The following is a 22,269-nucleotide window of genomic DNA, read 5'->3' as shown; positions in this document are numbered from 1 at the left end:
CCTTTATTTTATATCACTGGCAACCAGTCTTTACCTTGTAATAGCATCAAAGCTCATAAGCCCAGCAGCGCTTGGAGTCCCGTCTACCAAGGGAGGTGTTGCAAGAAGTGAGTGTGGTGACTGTGTCTATTTGGCATTCTTCTGTGCTCTGGTACTAGAAGTAGGATTTGAAAACCAGTGAGGTAAGTAAATTTTTGTCCCCTGGCTGCCCAACCACTTCAGGCTTCCATAGGGTTGCACCTTCACAACTGACTTAATTCTTAAGCTGCTAAAAGCAGACGCTCTGAAAGATGGATAACAGAGGCTCTTGCTGCCACTGTCTGACTGGCTCTACTGGAGAGCAGTGTGTGGAAGCGGAGAGTTAGATTTATTGAGAACAGAAGCTGAATAAGTCTAATGGACACTTTATTAAGAAAAGAAGTTACTATTAACCTGCCTCACCATCAGTGCTTTGAAAAGGCACTTCTGGTGTAAGCCCTTGCCATATACTTTCGATTTTTTTCTTCAATCTATCCTGTTGGACTAAAATTTGTATAATTATTTTCAGGGAGAGAAAATTTTCTGAAACTTACTTTTTACTTTTGTACAAGCTGATCATAAACTACATGTGTGCACAACCCTAAACTTGATTCTAAGTTAGTCAGTATCTTGTTTTCCAAATTTGGTAGATAGTTCTCCCTGAAAAATACATCATTTGAAAAAGTGCCTCTATATTAATACCTGCTATCATCTACAGCAGTGTTTCTCAACCTTTCTGATACCAGGGACTGGCTTCCTCCCTTCCTAAACTGTGTCAGGGAGATATCAGGGACTGGTGCTGGTCCACAGACCGGTCACTGAGAAACACTGATCTACAGGCATTGGTGAGAGCATTGAGCTGTCCAGCAACCTGGCTGTACTCACAATTCTGGCAGACTACAAAAAGTGAACACTTCTAATGAAATAGCCTGCTCTCTGGAAAGCTACATTTCAAAAAAAGGTATGTTTGTTCCCACCCTGAGAGCACATACTGAAAGCTGTAATTTTGTAACAAACAAAAGCCCAGAATTGACGCAGACTTTCCCATAGCAGATTTCAAGTTGGGGTGACTACAGTTCCCTGTTCAATTGATGGGGAAGATGAGTTTTTTCCTGAGTGTGAAACTGGGCTGTGGCATCTGCTTCCCTTGGTTCAGCCTGTCATTCTTCCTGCTCACCTCCCGGTTCACGGCTGTCAGGATCGAGAGAATATCCTCTCCTCTGCCAAAAAATGAGAATCTCAGCATTAGCAACAGCAAAGGGGTTCACCTAACCTGCTGTCCACTAACACCTTTTGATTGCTTAAAGATGCTACTACATTATCCCATATCAAAGCCAGCAGTGCTCGCTCTGTGTAACGACCAAATAATGGATTTACCTTTATTATGCTACACTGAACAACTTACAGTGCCTGATCTGTAATTGCTGTCTTCTAAAAAAGTGAGTTGGACCCTATTCAGGTCTTTCTCTTTGTATGTATGTAGGAGCAGTGTGTGCGTGAGATTCTCTCTATTATTTTATACAGAGCGAGACCTGTCTCTGTGTGTACGAACATGCTCCCATCCCCACCTCCATACAGATATTCACAGATACCTGAATGGGATGCAACTCCCTTATATAGGAGACCGTAATTACAGAACAGTTGTAATAGGATTTTATATTCTACATGTGTGTCACTGCTTCATCCTCAGATTTACACAACACCTGTATCAATGAGGGTTGTGGGGTACTCTGCCTACAATCACTCCAGGTAAGGCAGATGTGTGCAGAGAACACCCAAGCACCCCACTAATGGCACCACTTGTATAAAGCCTTGTCTGCACAAGAAGCTAGCACTGGTTTAACTTGTCAGTTTAAAAACTGATGTAGGTAAGGGTATCTGCAGAGCTATTTGCACCTATTTAACTAAATCACAGCTTAAATTCAACAGTGCAATTTTGTACAGACAAGGTGTAAAGCTAAGAATGAAGAGGTGACAAAATGTATGTACATACACAAATCAGTGTTAAAGCTTTTATGAATAAGATAGCTGTAGCTATAGGAGATTGAAATAAGTTGTACTAACCGTGGACAGCTCTTCTCCAAGTGCTCGCACAGTGATTGTATATACCAAGTGCCCTGGGTTGTGCTTCTGTAGGACACAAAATCCTTCATGGTGGCCATTCCAAGCAGGAAGTCTGCCTCATCTGGAATGCACTCCAGCTGAAATCTTGCATCTGCCTCTACAGAAGAATCCAGCTCTGTAGAATCTGTTTCTATATGTACCCCTTTCTGGAATGTGTCCCCTTGGCAGGCCTGAATGAAGAACACTTTTGGTTTTCCAGCAAGTGAGGGGCAGTTCATGCCAGTAAAAGAAGTGGTTAGTTCCTGGATCGATGTTTCCTGCCCATCAGTACCAAATACGATGCCTTTATCACCATGGGAGAGGATACAGCAAACAAAGCAGTCCCGGTCCTGGTGGTCCATGCTCCTGTACAAGTGCACTGTGTGACGGATTTCCTGTGCAGTGAGGTCTTTGTGCTCTGCTATCTCAAAGTGAAGTTTGGTAAAGACCTTTTTCAAAGCCGCTGGAAAGTAAACAGAAGGGGCAATGGGGGGGACGGACATTTTGTAACTTTTACTAAATAAATTAATCAGTCACTAAAGAGAATTAGGCTCATGCTTTTTTCCCCCACTCTTATACATTTAATTCCACCTCCCCACCCCCATTACTTATGTTTTCAGACTGGGAATTTATCTCAGCTACCACAGCAATGAGCAGGAGAGAGGAAAAGAAGGATCTAAGGGCCTGAACAGCAGTGATCTAATATTGTCAATATTTTCATTAACAACTTGCATGATACAGGAGAGAGCATACTTACAAAATTTGCAAATAACATCTTTCTTGAAGTGTGGTGCCCAGAACTGGACACAGTGCTCCAGCTGAAACCCTACCAGAACAGATCACCTCCTATGTCTTATCTACAACCTTCCTGCTAATACATCCCAGAATGACATTTGCTTTTTTTCCCCAATAGCATCACATTGTTGACTCATTAAATTTGTGATGCAGTATAATCCCCAGATCTCCTTCTATATTACGGCTGCCTAGCCAATTATTCCCCATTTTGTATTTAGGCATTGGATTTTGCCTTCATAAGTGCACTTGTCATTATTGAATTTCATCTTACTGATTCCAAAACAATTTTACATTTTATCAAGATCTTTGTGAATTCTAATCCTGTCCTCCAAAGTGCTGGCAACCCCTCCTAGCTTGGTGTCAGCCACAGATTTTACAATAGTACTCTCTATTCCATCATCCAACTTGTTAATGAAAATATTAAATAGTACTAGATCCAGGACAGACCACTGTGGAACCCCACCTGATATATCCCATCTCAGTTTGACAGTGAACGCTGTGATAACTAGTTAAATAAATTTCATACAGTAGGCCAGACCTCTTCCCCTCTCTCATATTACTCCAATTTCCCTGGAGTTTATAGATATGCAAACTGTATCTGAATTTTTCTAGTCCTTGCTGTACCTGCATCGGCATCTGTTCCGTTCCGGTCTTTTATGTTTTGAAGTTTAGGCACCTCTGATCTTGCTTTTGTAAAGTCATGATTGTTCAGGATCAGGCAGATTCCACGGGGCTGGCTGCTCATTTTGTACATGTCAGGCTGTTTGGGAAAACAGATGAACAACAACCCACAACCTGCACTGCAGCGACCAGTCATTCACATTTCATATACTCCTGCTGCACGTTCAATGGGTTCAGCCTAATGCCCAGTTCCAGTGCACAGCAGCTGAAGAGCTGCACTAATGGGGAGCCAACGATTCTCCCTACACCAACGTCTCTTGTTGCAGGCTCTGTGCCACCTGCTTCCCTCCTTGGTGTAGGGGGTGTGCTGAGGCCAGGATGCTCCATCAGCTACTTAGTCACCATGGCTGCAAGTGTCATAACTTAGGGGCATTGCGGGGTCTCTCTTCCGCCAACCTCAACCACCACCTTCTCTCCTCACGTTCTTGCTCCATCTCACCTATCCTTATCCTCACACAAACCGCTCCTTCCCCGCTGTCTGATGTACAGGCCTCACCATCCCCCTCAGTTACTCCTCCAAACATTCCCTCACTGCTCACTTCACACCCATTCTTCATCCTGACCGTTGTCTCCCTTGTTTTTCAGTCTGATCACTTTTGCTTGTACCTGCCCATTTCCTTCCCCTCAGCCTTTCACTGACTCTGCTCTTCTCCACTTTACATTTAATTTTTTCCACCCTATAAATCTCTCCCCCACCCTGCTCCTCGCTCCCACTCTCTCTGTCCAGTTCAGTCTCCTGCCATCCACATTCTCCTAGATTCTCTCCCCACCTCCTGTGAGATCTCACCTTTGGATCTCTCCCCACCATCCCTTAGTATCTTCCCCTATTAGAGCCACTCCCGATACTCCTTCTCCTCAATCATATCCTGCATGCCCCTGACTTTCCCCCATCACACAGCTCCCTTCTGCTCCAGCATCCAGGCCCTTCCCCACTCTACTGCATTACATCCCCCTCTGCCTCCAGCACCTTCCATGGCCACCTCCTGACAATGTTCACCGCCTGTTCTACATGCAGCCCAACCCCTTCCTGCTCCCCTCACATGGCTGTGTCTCGTGATCTTCACTCTCACACCTATGCTCTCCCTTTCCCCCAGTACTCCTAAACCTTCCTGCCTCGGCCAGGGACCCACAGCAGGGGTCCAAGAGCCAAGAGCAGAAGGGAGTGTTAGTGCCCTCTGCTGTCCAGAAGTGGAACTGCAGGGTTCACAGCTAAAGGAGAAATTTTATTACCTGAATTTTTTTCTCTGTTAGCAGCTTCTCTCCTCATTCATTACTCAAAGCTCATGCCCCTCCCTATGGCATTCGGGGGTGATTCAGTGTTATTTCTGGAGGCTCCAGGGCTAGGCTGAGGTGCCACCCTTCAGCTTTGGACACCCCATTGCAAGCCCCAGCAAAGCTCTTTGCCTCCCCACCTCCTCAGGGTATTTCTGGTAAGCGTCAGGGACAGGTCCTGGTCTTCTGTGAATTTTTTATTGCCTGCAACTTGTCCCTGACTTTTACTAAAAATACCCATGATACGATTAAGGTTGAGAATCCCCCAATTCACAGCCAGAGGAAGGGGAGCTGTGTAGGAGCCCCCACACACCTGGCAGGGACTGGATCCTCTCAGGGTTTTTTCCCCTTCCAGCCCAGCTCTGTTGCAGGGATTACCCCTGGCACCGGCCCAATAGCTTCCTCCTTGTCCTTATACTCTCCCTCAGAAGCGCCTCACCGAACATTTCTGCATTGGAGTTGTGCCTCCTGAGGGCAGGGTAGGGCCTGGGCCCTAGCAGCGCAAGGGTCAGATGGGTGGGACCAGGCAGGGCATACCCCCCCCGCTGTAGAGCCTGCAAATGCTTTTTCAGAGAGAGGACCACTGCTTAGATTTAAAACTGGGTGTTTACAGGACAGCTTTGCCCTGCCAGAGCAGGGGCAGAGGACTCCAGGAGGGAGGCAAGGTGGCTGAAACCACCACACTGCCGTTCACTAGATCCAGGGGCAGAGGAGGAGGAAGATTAGAAGTCACAACTGCACAAAAATGAAAACAAATTTTTTTAAATAAAATAAAATTGACAGGAGAAACTGATCCACCACCATGTTCCACCTGAGACTGGTGCCCTGAGCTGAAGGACGGAGACCAGTCCTGGAGCCTCCAGCAACAACAATGCGCCACCTCCACAGGCAAGGTCACCCGTGAGTAACAAATGAGGAGAGAGACCAGTGCAACAGCAGCTCCTGTATGGTGCCTGGAGAGGCTGATAGTGAAGTAGAGAAACAGGGCCTTATAGAGCTGCGATCACTGTAAAACTCTAGCATTCTGTTCTTATAATGAATGGCAATATTTGGAAGCATCAAATGGGCTGGGGGTCAGGATGAGATATTTAGCATCTAGCAGGATAGCTGCAGATCAAAATATTCATCTTTGTTTAAAAGAAAAACCCAACCATCCAACCCTAGCACAGAGCCACTCAGCTCTCTGGCACTGCTTATCAGTGTTAACTCACTCTGCCCTATCCTCTGTTCAAGAAATGGGCCCCTTCTAGCTACCCCGTGAAACAAAAGACTTTCTAATAACAGATTGCTGAAGCTTAATAGCTGTGCCACATTCTGCCTGTGCCCCAACTGACATGGCTTAAGAAGAACAAATATCCCATAAGTGACATGTTTCCACCTCATAGACAGCCTCTCTGCACAGACCAAACAAAACTCACATCAAAATTTCCAGCTCATGCCAATCATTGAAAGGCTACCCTCTGTTGCCACAAGCTTGTAGGGTTTTGTTTTCATAAACAGACAGATCTGTCTGCTGCTTGATACTCTCACTGCCCACCATCTGCCCAACACAACAATATCCCACATACAGCCAGATCCCATAAAGTAACTTTTAATCCTGATTTACCTGCTGGATTTCTTCATCGATGCCTGGAGAATCCGATGCAGTCTGAGATGGCCAAAGGCTGTCCTGGACTAAAATAATCCAGAAAGAGACAATGAGGCATAGAACTAGGTAAAGCATAATATTTTATCATCTGGGAAAGCTGGGAAATTGTTACTTTAAAAGGTCCACGAGTCTGCTCTTGAGACACGTGTGTAATGGCTGTTAGCAGCAATGCAAGTACAATGAGTAAATGCTATCCCCTGGCTTCAGTAAGGTGTGTGGGGGTTGCAAAAAGTGTTGTGTTTCAGAGTAGCTGAACTGGAGTAAAATGACACAGGAATCGATCCTGTACCAACTGGGGGAAAAAAAAAATACAAAACTGCTCAATGAATTCACTGGGAGCAGGAGCAGGCCCCTAACGCTTTGCTTCTTGTGTATCAAGGTAAGCTGCTAGGATAATAGCTTTTTATCTAATTGGTTTTTCATCCACTCTCACAACTGTGCTGACAAGCCAAATACTGAACTGGTAAAGCTATTTATCCAATAGGAATTTCAACTGCCCTATCTACTGTACTGACAAAAGCCAAATACTGTACAGGTAAAGCATGAATTTTCTATGCCTCAAGAATGGCTGAAAGCACTTACAAACTTGTCAGTGAGTGGCTTTAAACTTGTAAGTGCTTTCACCATGCCTCAAGAATGGCTCCCGAGTCCTTTCCTATTTTGGTGCATAATGGTGAAAGCACTTTTAAAGTGCTTGTAAGTGAGTAGCTTTAAAATCACATGGCCTTTCTGCACAGACCCTGACTACTGTATCCATAGTACTCCCTCCCTTTCTGGCAAACACCAGTTTACCTCTATGATATCAGCCCACTTGCTCAAGTTTGTTGGTGTATGAAATATTAAAATCTCCCTGCCTCCAGGAATGGATTTTGGAAGTTTCAGTGTGCCACCACCAAAAAAATGTCTAGAGTGAAAAATAATATCTCCCTGGCAGCTAGTGTTCTTCAGCTATAGATCACAAAATACTTTTTTAAAAGGAGATCATTATCATTATCCCCCACTTTACAGAGTTGCCCAAGGTCACACAGCAGGCCACAGGCAGAGCGGGTATTAGAACAGAGATCACTCAAGTCCCAGTACAGTGCTCTATCCACTAGGCCACATAGTTGGCTGGGGAGGTAAAGACTTCTTAGAGTCCTTAACTAGATACACTGGTATTAAATAGATCATTTCTTTCCTTGCACTCCTTGGGGCCCAGAGCCTGCATCAGTATCTGATCATATACAGTCCCTGCATCTGTGCAGCATCTTAGTGAAGTCAATGAGACAGCACATGGATCTATGTTCATTGGGCCTGAGGCAGGACTACAGCCTGCACGTAAAATAAAATACCTGCTAGAGACAGTAGGCATCTCTGATACTCCTTGCCTATTCATTGCAATAAAGAGCTTTTTTTTTTTTTAAAAAAAAAATCTCACTAGAGTAACTATGAAAAATAAGGGGCTTTAAAACCGTGTGTTTGGTTAGACATGGTCAAATACACCTCTACCCTGATATAACACTGTCCTCAGGAGCAAAAAAATTCTTACTGCGTTATAGGTGAAACTGCATTATATTGAAATTGCTTTGATCCACCAGAGCGCGCAGCCCCGCCCCGCCCCCCCCCCCCCCCCCGAGCGCTGCTTTACCGCGTTATATCCGAATTCGTGTTATATCGGGTCATGTTATATTGGAGTAGAGGTGTAAATAGAGCTCACTATATATAAAGGTGAGACAAGACAAGTAGATGGATTAAAAGGAATGTGATGGATGTGGGAAAAAGAGGTGAAAATGCATTAAGAAAGTTCTAAATGGCATCTCTTTGGAAGCTAATCTGTGTCAGTTACCTTCAGAGACTCCTGTTTGGCCTCCATGTCCTTCTGTGATGTACATTTCCACTGCATACGAAAGAAATCCATTGTTTAGCTATAGATGCTTAGCACATTAAACTGATGTGTCAATTCAAAAGTAATTGATGTGGAAAAGGCCATTTTTACCATTTCGCTCTGATTCATACTCTTCAATTTTCTTCAGAAGGCTTTTGTCAATTTTCTCACAAATAGTCTTGAGGGTTTCTAGGTTTTCTTCTGCCAGTAGTCCCTTCTTCTCCATCTCAATGAAAACACTGATCAGCATCTGGGCAATTAGAAAGTCAATTTCCTGTTAGAGACAGAATTTACTTTCCCTCCACATTCTGCATTCTACTATCTCTATCTTATCTATTTAGATTATAAGCTCCTCAGGGCAGAGAACTGTCTACTACTTACTTTGTTTTTACAGTATCTAGCACAATAGGGCCGCAGTCTGGACACTGCAGTAATAAACATGATTAATAATAATGAAGCAAATAAGCTATCTAGTCCCTAGCTAGAAATATTTCTTACTGGAGGTGGGGGTAAGGGAAGTGGTGTTAAGATGTGGAAACATAGGATGGCCATTCCCAAAGAAGTCCTGTTCTCCCACTACACCTTAAACAACTTCTGGATCCGCTAAAAGCAATGAAACAATTCTTACCATCTCATTGTCCAGCTTGCACTTTGGAAGCTCTTTCATCAGAAGAAACTTCAAAGATTTCAACTCATCTGTTGTTATGTTTTCTGAGAGCTGGAAGAGCAGGTACCTAGTGGGAAAACAGGGAGTTGCTTCGCTCAGTATGAACCAGTTGGTATCCTAGCTTAATTTAATATTGTGCTGGCAAACTACTGAGAGCTCACTAGAAAGCATACATGGCACAAAATGCAAAAATTGTATGATATACACACACACAAAATGTATTTTTTCCACAGACACAAATGTTAACACAAAGGAAATTGATTTTTTTTAACTTCACTTGGTCCCAGGACAACATAGAATTCAAACATGGTTCTTTTTATGCAGCCAAAATGAGTTAGTTTTTAAAAACTAAGTTGAGCTGCCCAACTAAAACCCAATATGGGCTGATGGCTTTTACAGTTCAGTTATTAGTCAATGCTTTTTCTCAGTTTTCATCACTTACCAGTAACTCCCCAAGTTCCTAACCTGCTACAGTCTATGATAAATACACTGAGACATAGCGGATCAGTTTACACTGCAGTCATATTTATACTGGCAGGTGAAAGCCCCCAGAGATGCTTTGTTCCAGGTCTATCTTACAGTCAGCATCAAGACCCTCAATGGGACTGAAAAACCTCAAACTGGGACCATTCACATTTGAGCTGTGAGGTGTGTGTATGCATGTATTTTAATCAAATTCATAGAACAAAATCCAAAGTTTGTCCTGCAGCACTGCAGAGACAATGTAACTTGCAGATGCACCAAAAGCAAGTATGGATCTCTAAACATCTGGGATCGTTAAACAGCTTTACAGGATGCCACTGAACTACTGACAGGCAACGTTAAAGGCAGATGCTGGTAGAGAAGGGCATCCGCCTTTACTGAAGCCTCAGGACAGAAGCACACACATTGGTGAGAGGGAAGGGAATGGAAGGAAGGATGGATTTGCATTGTGTGCAGGTTATCTCAGACCGCACCCAGGGACTACTGTACAGCAGTCTCCACTCAGTCAATGAGCAATAAGGATGGATGGCAAACTCAAAACCAGAGCTGGGCAGAAGTCACGTGGGGGCCTTTAAGGAATGGTGCTTTTCACTGTCTGAAAAGGTAGTCTGAAATGCAGTCTAATATCAGTATGGGAGGCAGACAGCTGCTGTATATTCTGCGCATGATACCCTTCTCTTAGGAGCAAGCAGCTAATCTAACCCAACCGGCTCTTGAATCAGGGGTGTACTGAACTGTCCTAACTAAACAGACAATGAATACAGGCCTCCTGCCTCAGTTTCCTTGTAAATCCGACCTTACAGCAGTTACTCCCCATGCTCCACATCAAGGAGAGCCATTTATATCAGCCAAGTGCACTCCCCTTAAATTCCAGTTTAAAGAATGAGAAGAGGAATTTGTTTAATTAGGAAACAAAGATGCTGGTTTTCATTTTCAGGCTCAGGCTGGACACACCCACAACTCTAATTGAAACATTGTACAGAACTGGGCCCTAAAGTGTTTAATGTCACTTATCCAGACCAGGAGTTTGGTTTTCTGAAAATAGGATGCTCTCTAGTCTGAGCACTAATACTATGTAATCCTCCAACTTAAATAAACAGCTGCAGCCAGATCCTGAGTAAAACATGGCAGAGCTGAGAAGGCAATAGTGCAAAGATTTTTACCGCTTTTGCAGCTCTTGGTCCTAGTGCCAATTTGTGACGGCCTGACCCCTAATATAAAGTAGGGCAGCCTCAAGGCTGCTCTATATTCTGACTGTCACCAACAGTCATTCTAGCATCTGGACACAAGGGCATGCAAGTCAAGCTCATCCAGGGATTTCCCCCCATTCTAGGAGAATCCTCAGATGGTCACTTATGCCACATGAATCTGCTTTGCCCTGCTAGAACAATGCAAATGCAGACTTAATGGGTCTGAGAATCTCACCCCTCCCCTGGGATGAATTACTGTTTCCCATCTACTATTTAAAGGAATGCGCAATTTACTCTTTCATTTATTATTTGCAAGTTGTTTAAGTTACATCAGTGTCAGACTCACATACATTTACTGTACGTTAACATGCACATTAAGGTAGCAATTTATTTATACACATTATGCAAAGGGACTTTGCTTAACTGTTTTGCAGACTTAATGTGGCTCCCATTAAAATCAATTGCAAAACTTCCATTGATTTCGTTGGGAGGAGGCTGAGGCCCTCAGAGAGCACTTATAGACAAACCACAGGTACAAATCACGTGCAAATCATTAACATAATTTATACTTAATTTTTCATAAGGCATTAGATCCCCCACCAATACAATACAGAGCTACCCACCTGAACTGAGATACCTTGGCCCTCCCTGGAATTTGAAGCTCCCTCTCCATCTCCTCTCTGCTGGAGCTCAGTTTATCAGTTAGGAGGTCTATGCGGTTTATCCTGAACAGCAGCTCCTTTAAGAAGGACAGATTGTCTTCCTCCATCATGCCCTTTTCCTCGAGTGCTAGGAATAAGGCCTCAGGATCACGGATGCCTTCCTGCTTCCGCAGTGGGATGTGTTCAAGGCTTAGAAACTTCAGAGCCACCAGGTCTTCTGTGGCCAGAGCCTCACTGATAGTGTAGAGGAGCTTGTGGAAGTCCATCTTCTTCAGACAGCTGACAAAAGTTTATTTCAGTCGTAGATAAAAGGAAAGAAGGGTCCTAAGTGGCCTCTGTTTAGACTGTGAAGAAGAAAACAACTGCATGGATCTGGTATGGCAGCAATTTGCAAACAGTCTCATAGTAAACTTTGTACCTATTGATATTTTTTTTAATTTGTCCCTTGGATCTGCCATGCCTTTATTCATTCTAGCATTAGGATTGCATACCAGTGGGTCATCTACCTTAGTTGAGTACCTGCATCTGGCAATGGCCAATACTTGGGCTGCTGGAGAAAATGGACCCTCAAGGGCTTGACATTCTATACCCACTGAAGTCAGTGATAAATCTCAATTGACTTCTGCACAGCTCCCAGAAGCGGCTGGCATGTCTCTGCAGCCCCTAGATGCAGGGGTGATCAGGGACGCTCCACATGCTGCCCCCACCCCCAGTGCTGACTCCACAGCTCCCACTGGCCAGGAACTGCGGGGACAGCATCGGCGGGCATGGGCACTGCGCAGAGCCACCTGTCCATGCCTCCGCCTAGGATCCGGACATGCTGGCCACTTCTGGGAGCAGCGCAGAGCCAGGGTAGGCAGAGGGAACCTGCCTTAGCCCAGCTATGCCACCGACTGGGAGCTGCCAGTGGTAAGCGCTACCCAGTCAGAGCATGCAGGCCAAACCTTCTCCTGCACCCCAACCCCCAGCCGCAGGTTGGAACCCCCCCCCCAAATGCCCTTGCAGATCCTGACCCCGCCCCTACACTCCCAACCCCAGCCCTGAGCCCCCTCCTGCATGCTGGGCCCCAGCCCTGAGCCCCTCCTGCACCCCAAACGCCTCAGCCCCACTCTGGGGCCCCTCACCCCCCACCTTGCACTCCAACCCCAACCCCAGTGAGTGAAAATGCGAGAGGGTGGGGAAGAGCGGGGGTGTGTGTGGGGGGGGGTTGGAATGGCAGGGGCAAGGGGGTTGGGTTTTGGCCATTAGAAAGTTGGCCAGGGGGTGCGGCCCCGCACTATTTCACTCCCTTACTGCTGACCCCAGCCCTTCCGGGACAAGGCAGGGGAGGGCCAGGAAACACCACCTCTGGGTGTAATCTGAAAGAGGTGCACCCCCCCCCACCCGGTCCCCTGACAGCATGAGCCCTGGGCCCTGGCCCTTAGGCAGCACTTCCACTGGGGCGCCTCTAAAGCCCTTCACGGGGGGGGGGGAGGAATGATCCATTATCCCCATTGTACAGCGGGGGACACTGAGGCACGGGGCGACACGGGGCCTTGCCCCAGAAGCCGGCAGCAGCGCCAGGGTCACCAGCCTGCGCCCCCCGCTACAGGGCTCCGGGCACTAGGCCGCGCTGAGCTGGAAGAGCCTCTCGCCAGGCCGCCGGACAACGATACCCGGCCCCGGGAGCGCCGCCCGCGGGGCCCGGAAGCCGCGCGCCCGGCCCGCCCGAGCAAGGGGGGCGCTGTCCCGCTGCAGGCCCAGGCGGGGGCGCAGCCCGCGCGCGCTCCAGCCGGCCCCCCCCGCCAACCGCCCCCGGCGGAGACGCCGCCACGGCGCCCTCGGCCGTCTAAAAATCCCCCCCCGCAGCGGGTTCAGCGCCTCACCCGCCCCACACGTTCATGCCGGCGGCGCCGCCAGGCAAAATGGGGGCGTTCTGCCAGCCGGGCCTCGGCAGGCCAAAAATAAATAAATAAATAAAAGGGAAGCGGCCCTGCCTTTGACCCCAAGCCCAGCCCATTGCAGGGGGGCAGGGCTTGGTTGGCAGAGAAAGACGTGACTGGGCTCAGCCCCCGGGCCCACGTGAAGCACTGGCGGGGCGGTGGGAGCGGCCTGAAAGGAGGCGCGGGGTTCAGCTGGCCGCACACCCCCTGCCCCGGGCTGCCGTGGGCGGTCTGCTACGCTTGGCAGTAGGGGGAATGCGGAGTTCCCGCCTGGCTGGGGCCGGTGGCTCCGCTGCAGAGCTTAATTTGTGCCAGGGCTGAGCCCCGGCATCGCTGGGCCTGGCCGTTCACCTCTAGGCTTGGTAGTTCATAGCTTGAGCCCCAGCACCTCTTTCATTACAAATTAACCACTGAGCAAATGTGTAGTGTGATTTTTTTTTTCTTCCCCTCCTCAATAAAAAAAGTGTTGGAGCATTAACAAAGACGTAGCAAGTGTTTCTCGGGCATTTGCATTTAAGAGCGACTATAAACTCAATAATCCTCCACGCTTCCGGAGTTACAGGGTTAAAAAATATCTGAATTTCTCATTTAAAACAACAAAGGGGGTGGGGAGGATTTAACTGCCCAAGGTTTTCAGGCCGCCCCCCATAAAGAAGCCAAGTATGTCTTTTCACCTTGAGACAATCAACAACAATGAAGCATTTTTTCACTGAAGAACACGGTTAAAATGGAGTTGCATATCAGGTCAGTTTACAGCAAGCTGTATCCCAGTCACTCTCAAACTTTTGTACTGTAGACCCGTTTCACATAACAAGCCTCTGAGTGGCCCTCGCCCCTTATAAATTAAAAATACTTTTAAATATATTTAACACCATTATAAATGCTGGAGGCAAAGCAAGGTTTGGGGTGGAGGCTGACAGCTTGTGAACCCCCCCCCCCATGTAAAAACCTTGTGACCCTCCTGAGGGGTCCCAACCCCCAGTTTGAGAACCCCAACTGTACCTAGTGCTTATCATCAACTTTTGATGAATGTCTTTCTTCTGCAGTAAAATGGATTAGACCCCATATGGCAAATATCAAACTCCTTAGTTAGTCCTGGGGGTGGATTTAAGCATGTACTTAAAGTTAAGCACATGGCTTAAATGCTTTGCTGAGTCAGAGTCGTACTCCTTACTGATGAAACCATCTGCTCCGTATCTTAAAGGAACATCCCCTTATTTGATGCCTAGTGTCTTATTTCCCATATCACTATAGAAGCTTCTGTGTTGCCAAAAAAGATTAGATTGTGAGCTCTTTAGGACAGGGATCAGCTTTTCTTTCTGTAATTGTACAGCAGCTAGCACCAGGGGATCCTAGGGGCCATGGTAACACAAATAATAAATGATAATAGTAATACTTTGCAGGATATAAACAAATAGATGATTTTTAGTTTGTACGGCATCCTGTGTGTCTGTACAGTACCAAGCAGATTGCTGCTACACATGTAAAATTTCTGTATTTCAGATCTTTGCACTACAAGCAGAATATTATATGCTGCTGTCCCTTAAAAATAAATTCTGCCCCTATTTTTATACAGTTGTCCTTTGTTCCTTGAAACACAGGCAATCAGTCCAGTCCTTATTCACGCACACTCCCACTGATGTTAATGAGTATTCACCAGAGTTAGTGAGAACTGGGAGAAAGACCTCATGATTTAGCTTAAAATATTAATAAAAAATATTACCCTAAGATTAATAAAAAGTACAAATATCATTTCAGAAATAGCTGGCAATGTGTGGCTTTTTAGGCTAGAACAAAATTGCTTGTGAGCAATCTGAGAAAGAGGTACCTTACTAAAATGACAGCTGTATATTCACAGGCAGCATGAGTCACCTTTGAAAGGATACCAACCGTCCTAAAGCCAGTTCCTGAGATACTTGGTACTTACATTTTAACTACAAAGTTGTCCCACCTCACGGTCTTCGCTGCAATCAGTTCTCCAGGCTGCTTTTAAAGTTAGTGGTAACTCAGCCACCTTTTCGTGTGAAGGCAAGCAGCATACACACAATTTAACTCAAGACTTCCTGGTCGCCTGATGGGAAGTGTTATGCATTAAGATGCATGTTTATTCTTGTAACCACATTGCTTGAGCAGTATGTTTTAAGGGGCGTGGCACTGGGGAGCCAGAGCCTTGTAGTGTCATTTCCTTCCCTACCTCCACCCCCAAAAGATACAGCACCCGGAAATCCTAACACGCTTGTGTGCCATTTCACCATATTTTCAAAATCATAAACAAGGGCAGTTTAGGGGTATCTGTTTTAGGGCTGTGGCACACTCAAAAGTGCACAGTTTTGGCAGGTTGTTTTAAATGTGTGCTGGTGCCATTATGGCCAGCTTCTGACTCAACAGCAGTGACGTGCATAGTCCACAGGGGAGTGGCTTTTTTTTCCCAATAACTTTTCGTGTCTGAATGAGCTGAACAGTCTTCAGATATGTTAAGGACTGTTATAAAGAGGACTGTGATTAGTTGTTCTACATGTCCACTGAAGGTAGGACACGAAGTAAAAGGTTTAATCTGCAGCAGATAATTAGCTATTAGGAAAAACTATAAGGATAGTTAAACTCTGGAATAGGCTTCCAAGGGAGGTTGTGGAATCGCCATCTTTGGAAGTGTTTAAGAACAGATGGGAAAAACACCGGTCAGGGACAGTCTAAGACAGTAGTTCTCAACCAAGAATACATGTACCCCGGGGGCTATGCAGAGGTCTTCTAGAGGGTACATCAATTCATCTAGATATTGCCTAGTTTTCAACAGGCTACATAAAGAGCACTAGCAAAATCAATACAAACTAAAATTTCATACAATGACTTGTTTATACTGCTCTATATACTGAAATGTAAGTACAATATGTATATTCCAGTTGATTTATTTTATAATTATATACTTCTAATTAAATTAGAAAGTAAGCAATGTTTCAGTACTAGTGTGCTGTGACTCTTTATATTTTTAAGTAGTTTTTAAGTGAGGTGAAACCTGGGGGCACACAAGACAAATCAGACTCCTGAAAGGGGTACAGTATCTGGAAAGGTTGAGAGCCACTAAGGTTTACATGGGCCTGCCTCAATGCCGGGGCTGGACTTGACTTCCCAAGGTCCTTTCCAGCCCTCTATTTCTATCAAGAAACACTCACTGAGTGTTGTTAACATTCCTTCTGAGCTAATGAACATCTTTGATAGCATCCACACTTATTTGGCATTTTTCTGCCTTCAAAAAACTGTTCATCACAGTGAACACTCATTCCACTGGACTGTTTGTTCCTTGTAAATACAGAGAAAATTCTACTCAGAATAGCATTATATCTCAAACAAGCATTTTACATGATCAAAGACAAATGTTTTTTTATAGATGTAATAATAAAAAAAAAGCTAGGACATCCCAGGTGTCCCAAAAGAAGATCCTATTATATCAGGTGAAAAACATAGACAAAGTCACTTTAGGCATATCAGGTGTGGGATATCTTCAAATCTGGGTTTTAGGCTTGGGCTAGTCTGACTGATTGCAAAGTCACATTTAACATTTTGTTAACTCCTAATTTTCTAGTGAACACAAGTCCCAAGGGAAGAGCAGCTTTTGCATTAATTCTGTAATCACATACTGCTGTGTAAATCAAGTGCAAATCCACTGATGTAAAACCAGTGTAAGTAAAGGAAGATTCAGGTCAAGGTGGGGATAAAGGTGCTGCCTGGAAAAAGCTTTCTACCTACAGAAAATCTGTGGAACTTAAAATAGCATATTGGGTGGGGAAATTCCCAAAGTGGTGTCATGGTGAGTAGTTGCTTTACTGCAAGAGAAAAAGATCAGGGGGAAGCCCATGAATGAAATTTAGGGACTTCCCAAACAAAGCAATGAAGCAGAATTTTCTACTCAAAAGTATTTAGGACACACACAAAAACTTTTCTGTTCAGTATGATTATTGGTAACACGTATCTATCTATCTACACTGCTGCCTATCATCATAATATCTGAGAGTATGTCTACACTGCAATGCAAGCCCAGGCTGAGACTCAGGCTCAGATGCTACCCTCCCTTCTGGCTACACACAAATGTCTTGGATTGCGGCTCAGACCCAAGGTTTTAGGACCTCACGGGGGTGGAGGGTCTGAGCCTAATTCCAAAACAGGAACCAGGGTTCAAGCCCTATTGTTTCACTGTGTGGACTCAGGCCCTGGGAGTCTGCCAGTGCTTTCCCACAACCCCTTCGGTGGGTTTTCTTCGTCCTCTCTAGCCCTTGAGTCACCAGTTGACTCCCAGATAACAGAGGCAATTCTGTTCAAGTACAGTTCAGTGTTTATTAATCCTTCCATTTTATTCTGATCGCTAAGCTGCAAACACAGTGAACATTCTTCTGCCTTTGTCATGGCCACTAACCAGAATAAGTCCTTTTCCAAGCATGCTCCTGGTTGCATGAACATAGCCAGATTTTGGTGAATCTCTGCTGTGAGGTGAGCAAAGCACTCAATTTTAGAAAGAGTACCAGAAATGACCAGGCCTACCAGCAAATAGCAAAGAATTGCCCCTCAGCTCCACTATGCCTCTCCCTTAGAAAAATACAAAGCCACACATGCAGTGGTATGAACCAATAACATTTCAAATATCTGCATCGAAACTTCTATTTTCCTGTTTCCACATTTTTAGACCCCTAATTCAATTAACTCAAAATATAGAGGCCCAGATTGAACCCTGGTATTAGCAGGTACACACACACACATTAATGCCAATTAAGTTTTCGGCACGGAGTCCAATGGAGTTGCTGCTGGCCTGCTGCTAACAGCAGGGCTGAGTTTGGCCCAGAAGGTCGAGTTATTTTTTTTTGTTTTTGTTTTTTTAAACTATAGTTTAATATCTGAGAGGCTAAGATTTTCAAACATGACTAATGATTGGCGTGCTCAGTTTGAGGCACTTTTAAAGGGGTCAGATTTTTGGAAGGTGACTCAAATCTCTTTAAGGTTTCTTGAATTGGACCCCCAAAAATTGAGGCACCAAAATCACTAGCTATCCTGAGAATCTTGACCACAGTCTTAGGAGTTACACAGACAAACCTGAAGTCTGATACTTGCCATATCTAGTAATACCAAGGGATTATATTCTTTTTGGTTTGGGCAGCAGGCAAACTGTAGAACTTTCAAGACCAGTTCACATACATGGGGGAGTAAATCACCTAAAACCATGGTCTCAGAAGTAGCAAATAAAATTCAAGATAAATCTCACTGCTGTTCCGTTGCTTTTATTACAGAACAACTAACGGTTCCTTCCTCACTTAATCGCAGCATTTCCCGCTTTCCAGCAGCATCCACATTACAGACAACTGCAGCTGAAAGAATATGCTGAGTAAGTATCAGGTAAGTGTCATGTGCAGCTGTTGTAGTCCAATCTGAAGAATTTGCATAGGAACTCGAAGTATAGGAGAGAAAAGGCGAACCTGCAGAAACTTCACAATTTAACCTTATCTTTAGGAATAGAAAAGAATGTTTAATTTAAAAGCATCATGACACTATTCTCTTAGTCACACATTATATTAAGGTTCCATTTATAAACTATTTATAAGGGATTAGTCAATGATTGATAAATGTTTTAATAAATAATCAAATGTTAGAGTCCAACAGGTCACTAGTTGCTTATAACTATGGCATAATCATAGCCCCTTCCATAGCCCATTACTCTAAGACATACCGCTCCTTTCTGTAACATAGCTAGGGTGACCAGATGTCCCATTTTTAAGCCCTCCTGCAGGTGTCCCAACTTTTTCTTAAAAACAGGCAAATTGTCCCGTATTTTCTGTCTCTTCCCCCAACTCCCCATCAGTACTGGTGGGTCCTGCTGCTGGCGGATCCCTACTCGCCAGCTGCCCGCCCACCAGTGGTTGTGAGCAGGGGGTCCAGTGACTGATGATGGGGGTGAGTGTGCAAGCCTGGTGGTGGAGCAAAGCTGCAGCACAGCGGGGCTGGCTGCTCCTCCTGCTGGTCCATCAGCACAGTCCCCACTGCGTGCTGGCTCTGGCTGGGCTGCTGTCAGCTGCAATGACTGGTGAGTGCGGGCAGGTGCCAGCCGGTTACATGTCACCTCTGCTGCCCACCCATCAGCCCTTTACATGCTCCCCCCTTGCAGTCTTCTCCCGGCTTTGTCCCTTTAAACCCCAGCCCCGCTGCTCCTCCCCCAGGGCTGGAAGCAGCTCCTGTCCCTTCCCTACTGCACAGTGCTGAAAGGCTGTAGCTGGCCATGTTCTTGTGTGAATCCTGGCAGAAATCGGGAAGGGGCGGGGGCACGTGACCCAACATGCCACCTCCACCCCCCTCGGGAAGATGCAGCACCAGGTACCAGAAGAGGCTGTCCTAGGGGCCCAGCCAGGCATGGAGGGTGGAGAGTGCTGGGCAGGGAGGGTCAGTTCAATCAGTCACCCGCCCTGTGTGAGAGAGGTGTACAGGAGTGGGGTGTGTCACCTCTCCCCCTATGTGTGTGTGTGTGGGGGGACGTAGGGGGCTGTGTGTCACCCCTCCCAGTGTGAACCCTAAAGCCTTAAAGATAAATAAAAAGAATCCAGCTACGCAGTATTTCTTTTCAACAGGCTTAGCCAACTTCATGTTAATTTGAATGTGTGTACCGCATAGTTCTGATTGATTGATCGTTGTTCTAAATCAGCCATAAAAATGGGGGTACCCGCATGGCCCCACAGTATGCCAACATTTTTATGGCTGATTTAGAACAACGCTTCCTCAGCTCTCGTCCCCTAAAGCCCCTACTCTACTTGCGCTATATTGATGACATCTTCATCATCTGGACCCATGGAAAAGAAGCCCTTGAGGAATTCCACCATGATTTCAACAACTTCCATCCCACCATCAGCCTCAGCCTGGTCCAGTCCACACAAGAGATCCACTTCCTGGACACTACAGTGCTAATAAACAATGGTCACATAAACACCACCCTATACCAGAAACCTACTGACCGCTATTCCTACCTACATGCCTCCAGCTTTCACCCTGACCACACCACACGATCCATCGTCTACAGCCAAGCTCTGCGATACACCCGCATTTGCTCCAACCCCTCAGACAGAGACAAACACCTACAAGATCTCTGTCAAGCTTTCTTACAACTACAATACCCACTTGCGGAAGTGAAGAAACAGATTGATAGAGCCAGAAAAGTTCCCAGAAGTCACCTACTACAGGACAGGCCTAACAAAGAAAATAACAGAACGCCACTAGCCGTCACCTTCAGCCCCCAACTAAAACCCCTCCAACGCATTATTAAGGATCTACAACCTATCCTAAAGGATGACCCAACACTCTCACAAATCTTGGGAGACAGGCCAGTCCTTGCCTACAGACAGCCCCGCAACCTGAAGCAAATACTCAACAACAACCACATCCCACACAACAGAACCACTAACCCAGGAACTTATCCTTGCAACAAAGCCCGTTGCCAACTGTGCCCACATATCTATTCAGGGGACACCATCACAGGGCCTAATAACATCAGCCACACTATCAGAGGCTCGTTCACCTGCACATCCACCAATGTGATATATGCCATCATGTGCCAGCAATGCCCCTCTGCCATTTACATTGGTCAAACTGGACAGTCTCTACGTAAAAGAATAAATGGACACAAATCAGATGTCAAGAATTATAACATTCATAAACCAGTCGGAGAACCCTTCAATCTCTCTGGTCACGCAATCACAGACATGAAGGTCGCTATCTTAAAACAAAAAAACTTCAAATCCAGACTCCAGCGAGAAACTGCTGAATTAGAATTCATTTGCAAATTGGATACTGTTAATTTAGACTTAAATAGAGACTGGGAGTGGCTAAGTCATTATGCAAGGTAGCCTATTTCCCCTTGTTTTTTCCTACCCCCCCCACCTCCCCAGACGTTCTGGTTAAACTTGGATTTAAACTTGGAGAGTGGTCAGTTTGGATGAGCTATTGCCAGCAGGAGAGTGAGTTTGTGTGTGTGTGTGTGTCCCCGGGAAAAGGGCGGGGGGAGGTGAGAAAGCCTGGATTTGTGCTGGACATGGCCCACCTTGATTACCATGCACATTGTAGGGAGAGTGGTCACTTTGGATGAGCTATTACCAGCAGGAGAGTGAGTTTGTGTGTGTGGTTTCTGGAGGGGGGTGAGAGAACCTGGATTTGTGCAGGAAATGGCCCACCTTGATTATCATGCACATTGTGAAGAGAGTTGTCACTTTGGATGGGCTATTACCAGCAGGAGAGTGAGTTTGTGTGTGGGGGGGGGTGGAGGGTGAGAAAACCTGGATTTGTGCTGGAAATAGCCCAACTTGATGATCACTTTAGATAAGCTATTACCAGCAGGACAGTGGGGTGGGAGGAGGTATGGTTTCATGATCTCTGTGTATATATAAAGTCTGCTGCAGTTTCCACGGTATGCATCCGATGAAGTGAGCTGTAGCTCACGAAAGCTCATGCTCAAATAAATTGGTTAGTCTCTAAGGTGCCACAAGTCCTCCTTTTCTTTTAGCCATAGAAGGGTGATTGAAAGCTGATCCTACTCTGATACAAGAGCACACATTTCTCAGTACTAGAGATAAGCAAGCCATTATCCACAGAAGCTGATTTTATAACTTATCCACTTAACCCCGTAACATTTAACACCACCTTAACACCCCAGAACACTTAACCTCTCTGTGCTTCAGTTTCCCCATCTTCAAATAGGGATAACACTATGCTATCTTACAGGAATGTTAGAATTAACTCTTTAACGACATAAAGGGGAGAACATGACAGGAGTCATCACTGGAAGGGGAGGAGATTTGATGAAGACAGCTCAGTGGTTTGAGCATTGGCCTGCTAAACCCAGGGTTGTGAGTTCAATCCTTGAGGGGGCCATTTAGGGATCTAGGGCAAAAATTGGGGACTGGTCCTGCTTTGAGCAGGGGGTTGGACTAGATGACCTCCTGA

The 22,269-nt window shown here is 45.7% G+C and overlaps 1 protein-coding gene across 2 annotated transcripts; it reads right to left on the bottom strand.

Annotated features, from left to right (window-relative positions):
- Positions 1 to 388: 388 nt before the first annotated feature.
- Positions 389 to 15,442, bottom strand: LOC311528241 (caspase-8-like). 2 transcript variants are annotated; one of them, XM_084643022.1, is made up of 9 exons: positions 15,233 to 15,442; positions 11,345 to 11,727; positions 9,010 to 9,115; positions 8,493 to 8,631; positions 8,343 to 8,393; positions 6,476 to 6,543; positions 3,541 to 3,676; positions 2,083 to 2,584; positions 389 to 1,238 (listed from the first exon to the last, which is right to left on the bottom strand). In XM_084643022.1, exons 2-9 carry the CDS (start codon positions 11,647 to 11,649, stop codon positions 1,103 to 1,105), a joined length of 1,443 nt encoding a protein of 480 aa, XP_084499148.1. In that variant the 5' UTR covers positions 11,650 to 11,727; positions 15,233 to 15,442; the 3' UTR covers positions 389 to 1,102. The 2 variants fall into 2 exon arrangements, with proteins under 2 accessions (XP_084499148.1, XP_084499147.1); XM_084643021.1 differs by lacking the exon at positions 15,233 to 15,442 and adding an exon at positions 13,249 to 13,391.
- Positions 15,443 to 22,269: the final 6,827 nt, after the last annotated feature.

The sequence above is a fragment of the Lepidochelys olivacea genome (assembly GCF_965140295.1).
Source record: "Lepidochelys olivacea isolate rLepOli2 genome assembly, chromosome: 11".
In the NCBI taxonomy this organism is placed as follows: Eukaryota; Metazoa; Chordata; order Testudines; family Cheloniidae; genus Lepidochelys; species Lepidochelys olivacea.
This window is presented reverse-complemented; position numbering and strand designations above follow the sequence as displayed.

Bases quoted from the DNA above. Each gene is read 5' to 3' on its own strand.
- LOC311528241 (XM_084643022.1), bottom strand. From the start codon at position 11,649: ATGGACTTCCACAAGCTCCTCTACACTATCAGTGAGGCTCTGGCCACA. The intron at 6,544-8,342 runs GTAACTGACACA...GGATTATTTTAG, and splicing joins CCAAACAGGAGTCTCTGAAG to TCCAGGACAGCCTTTGGCCA. The intron at 3,677-6,475 runs GTAAATCAGGAT...TTTCCCAAACAG, and splicing joins TCGATGAAGAAATCCAGCAG to CCTGACATGTACAAAATGAG.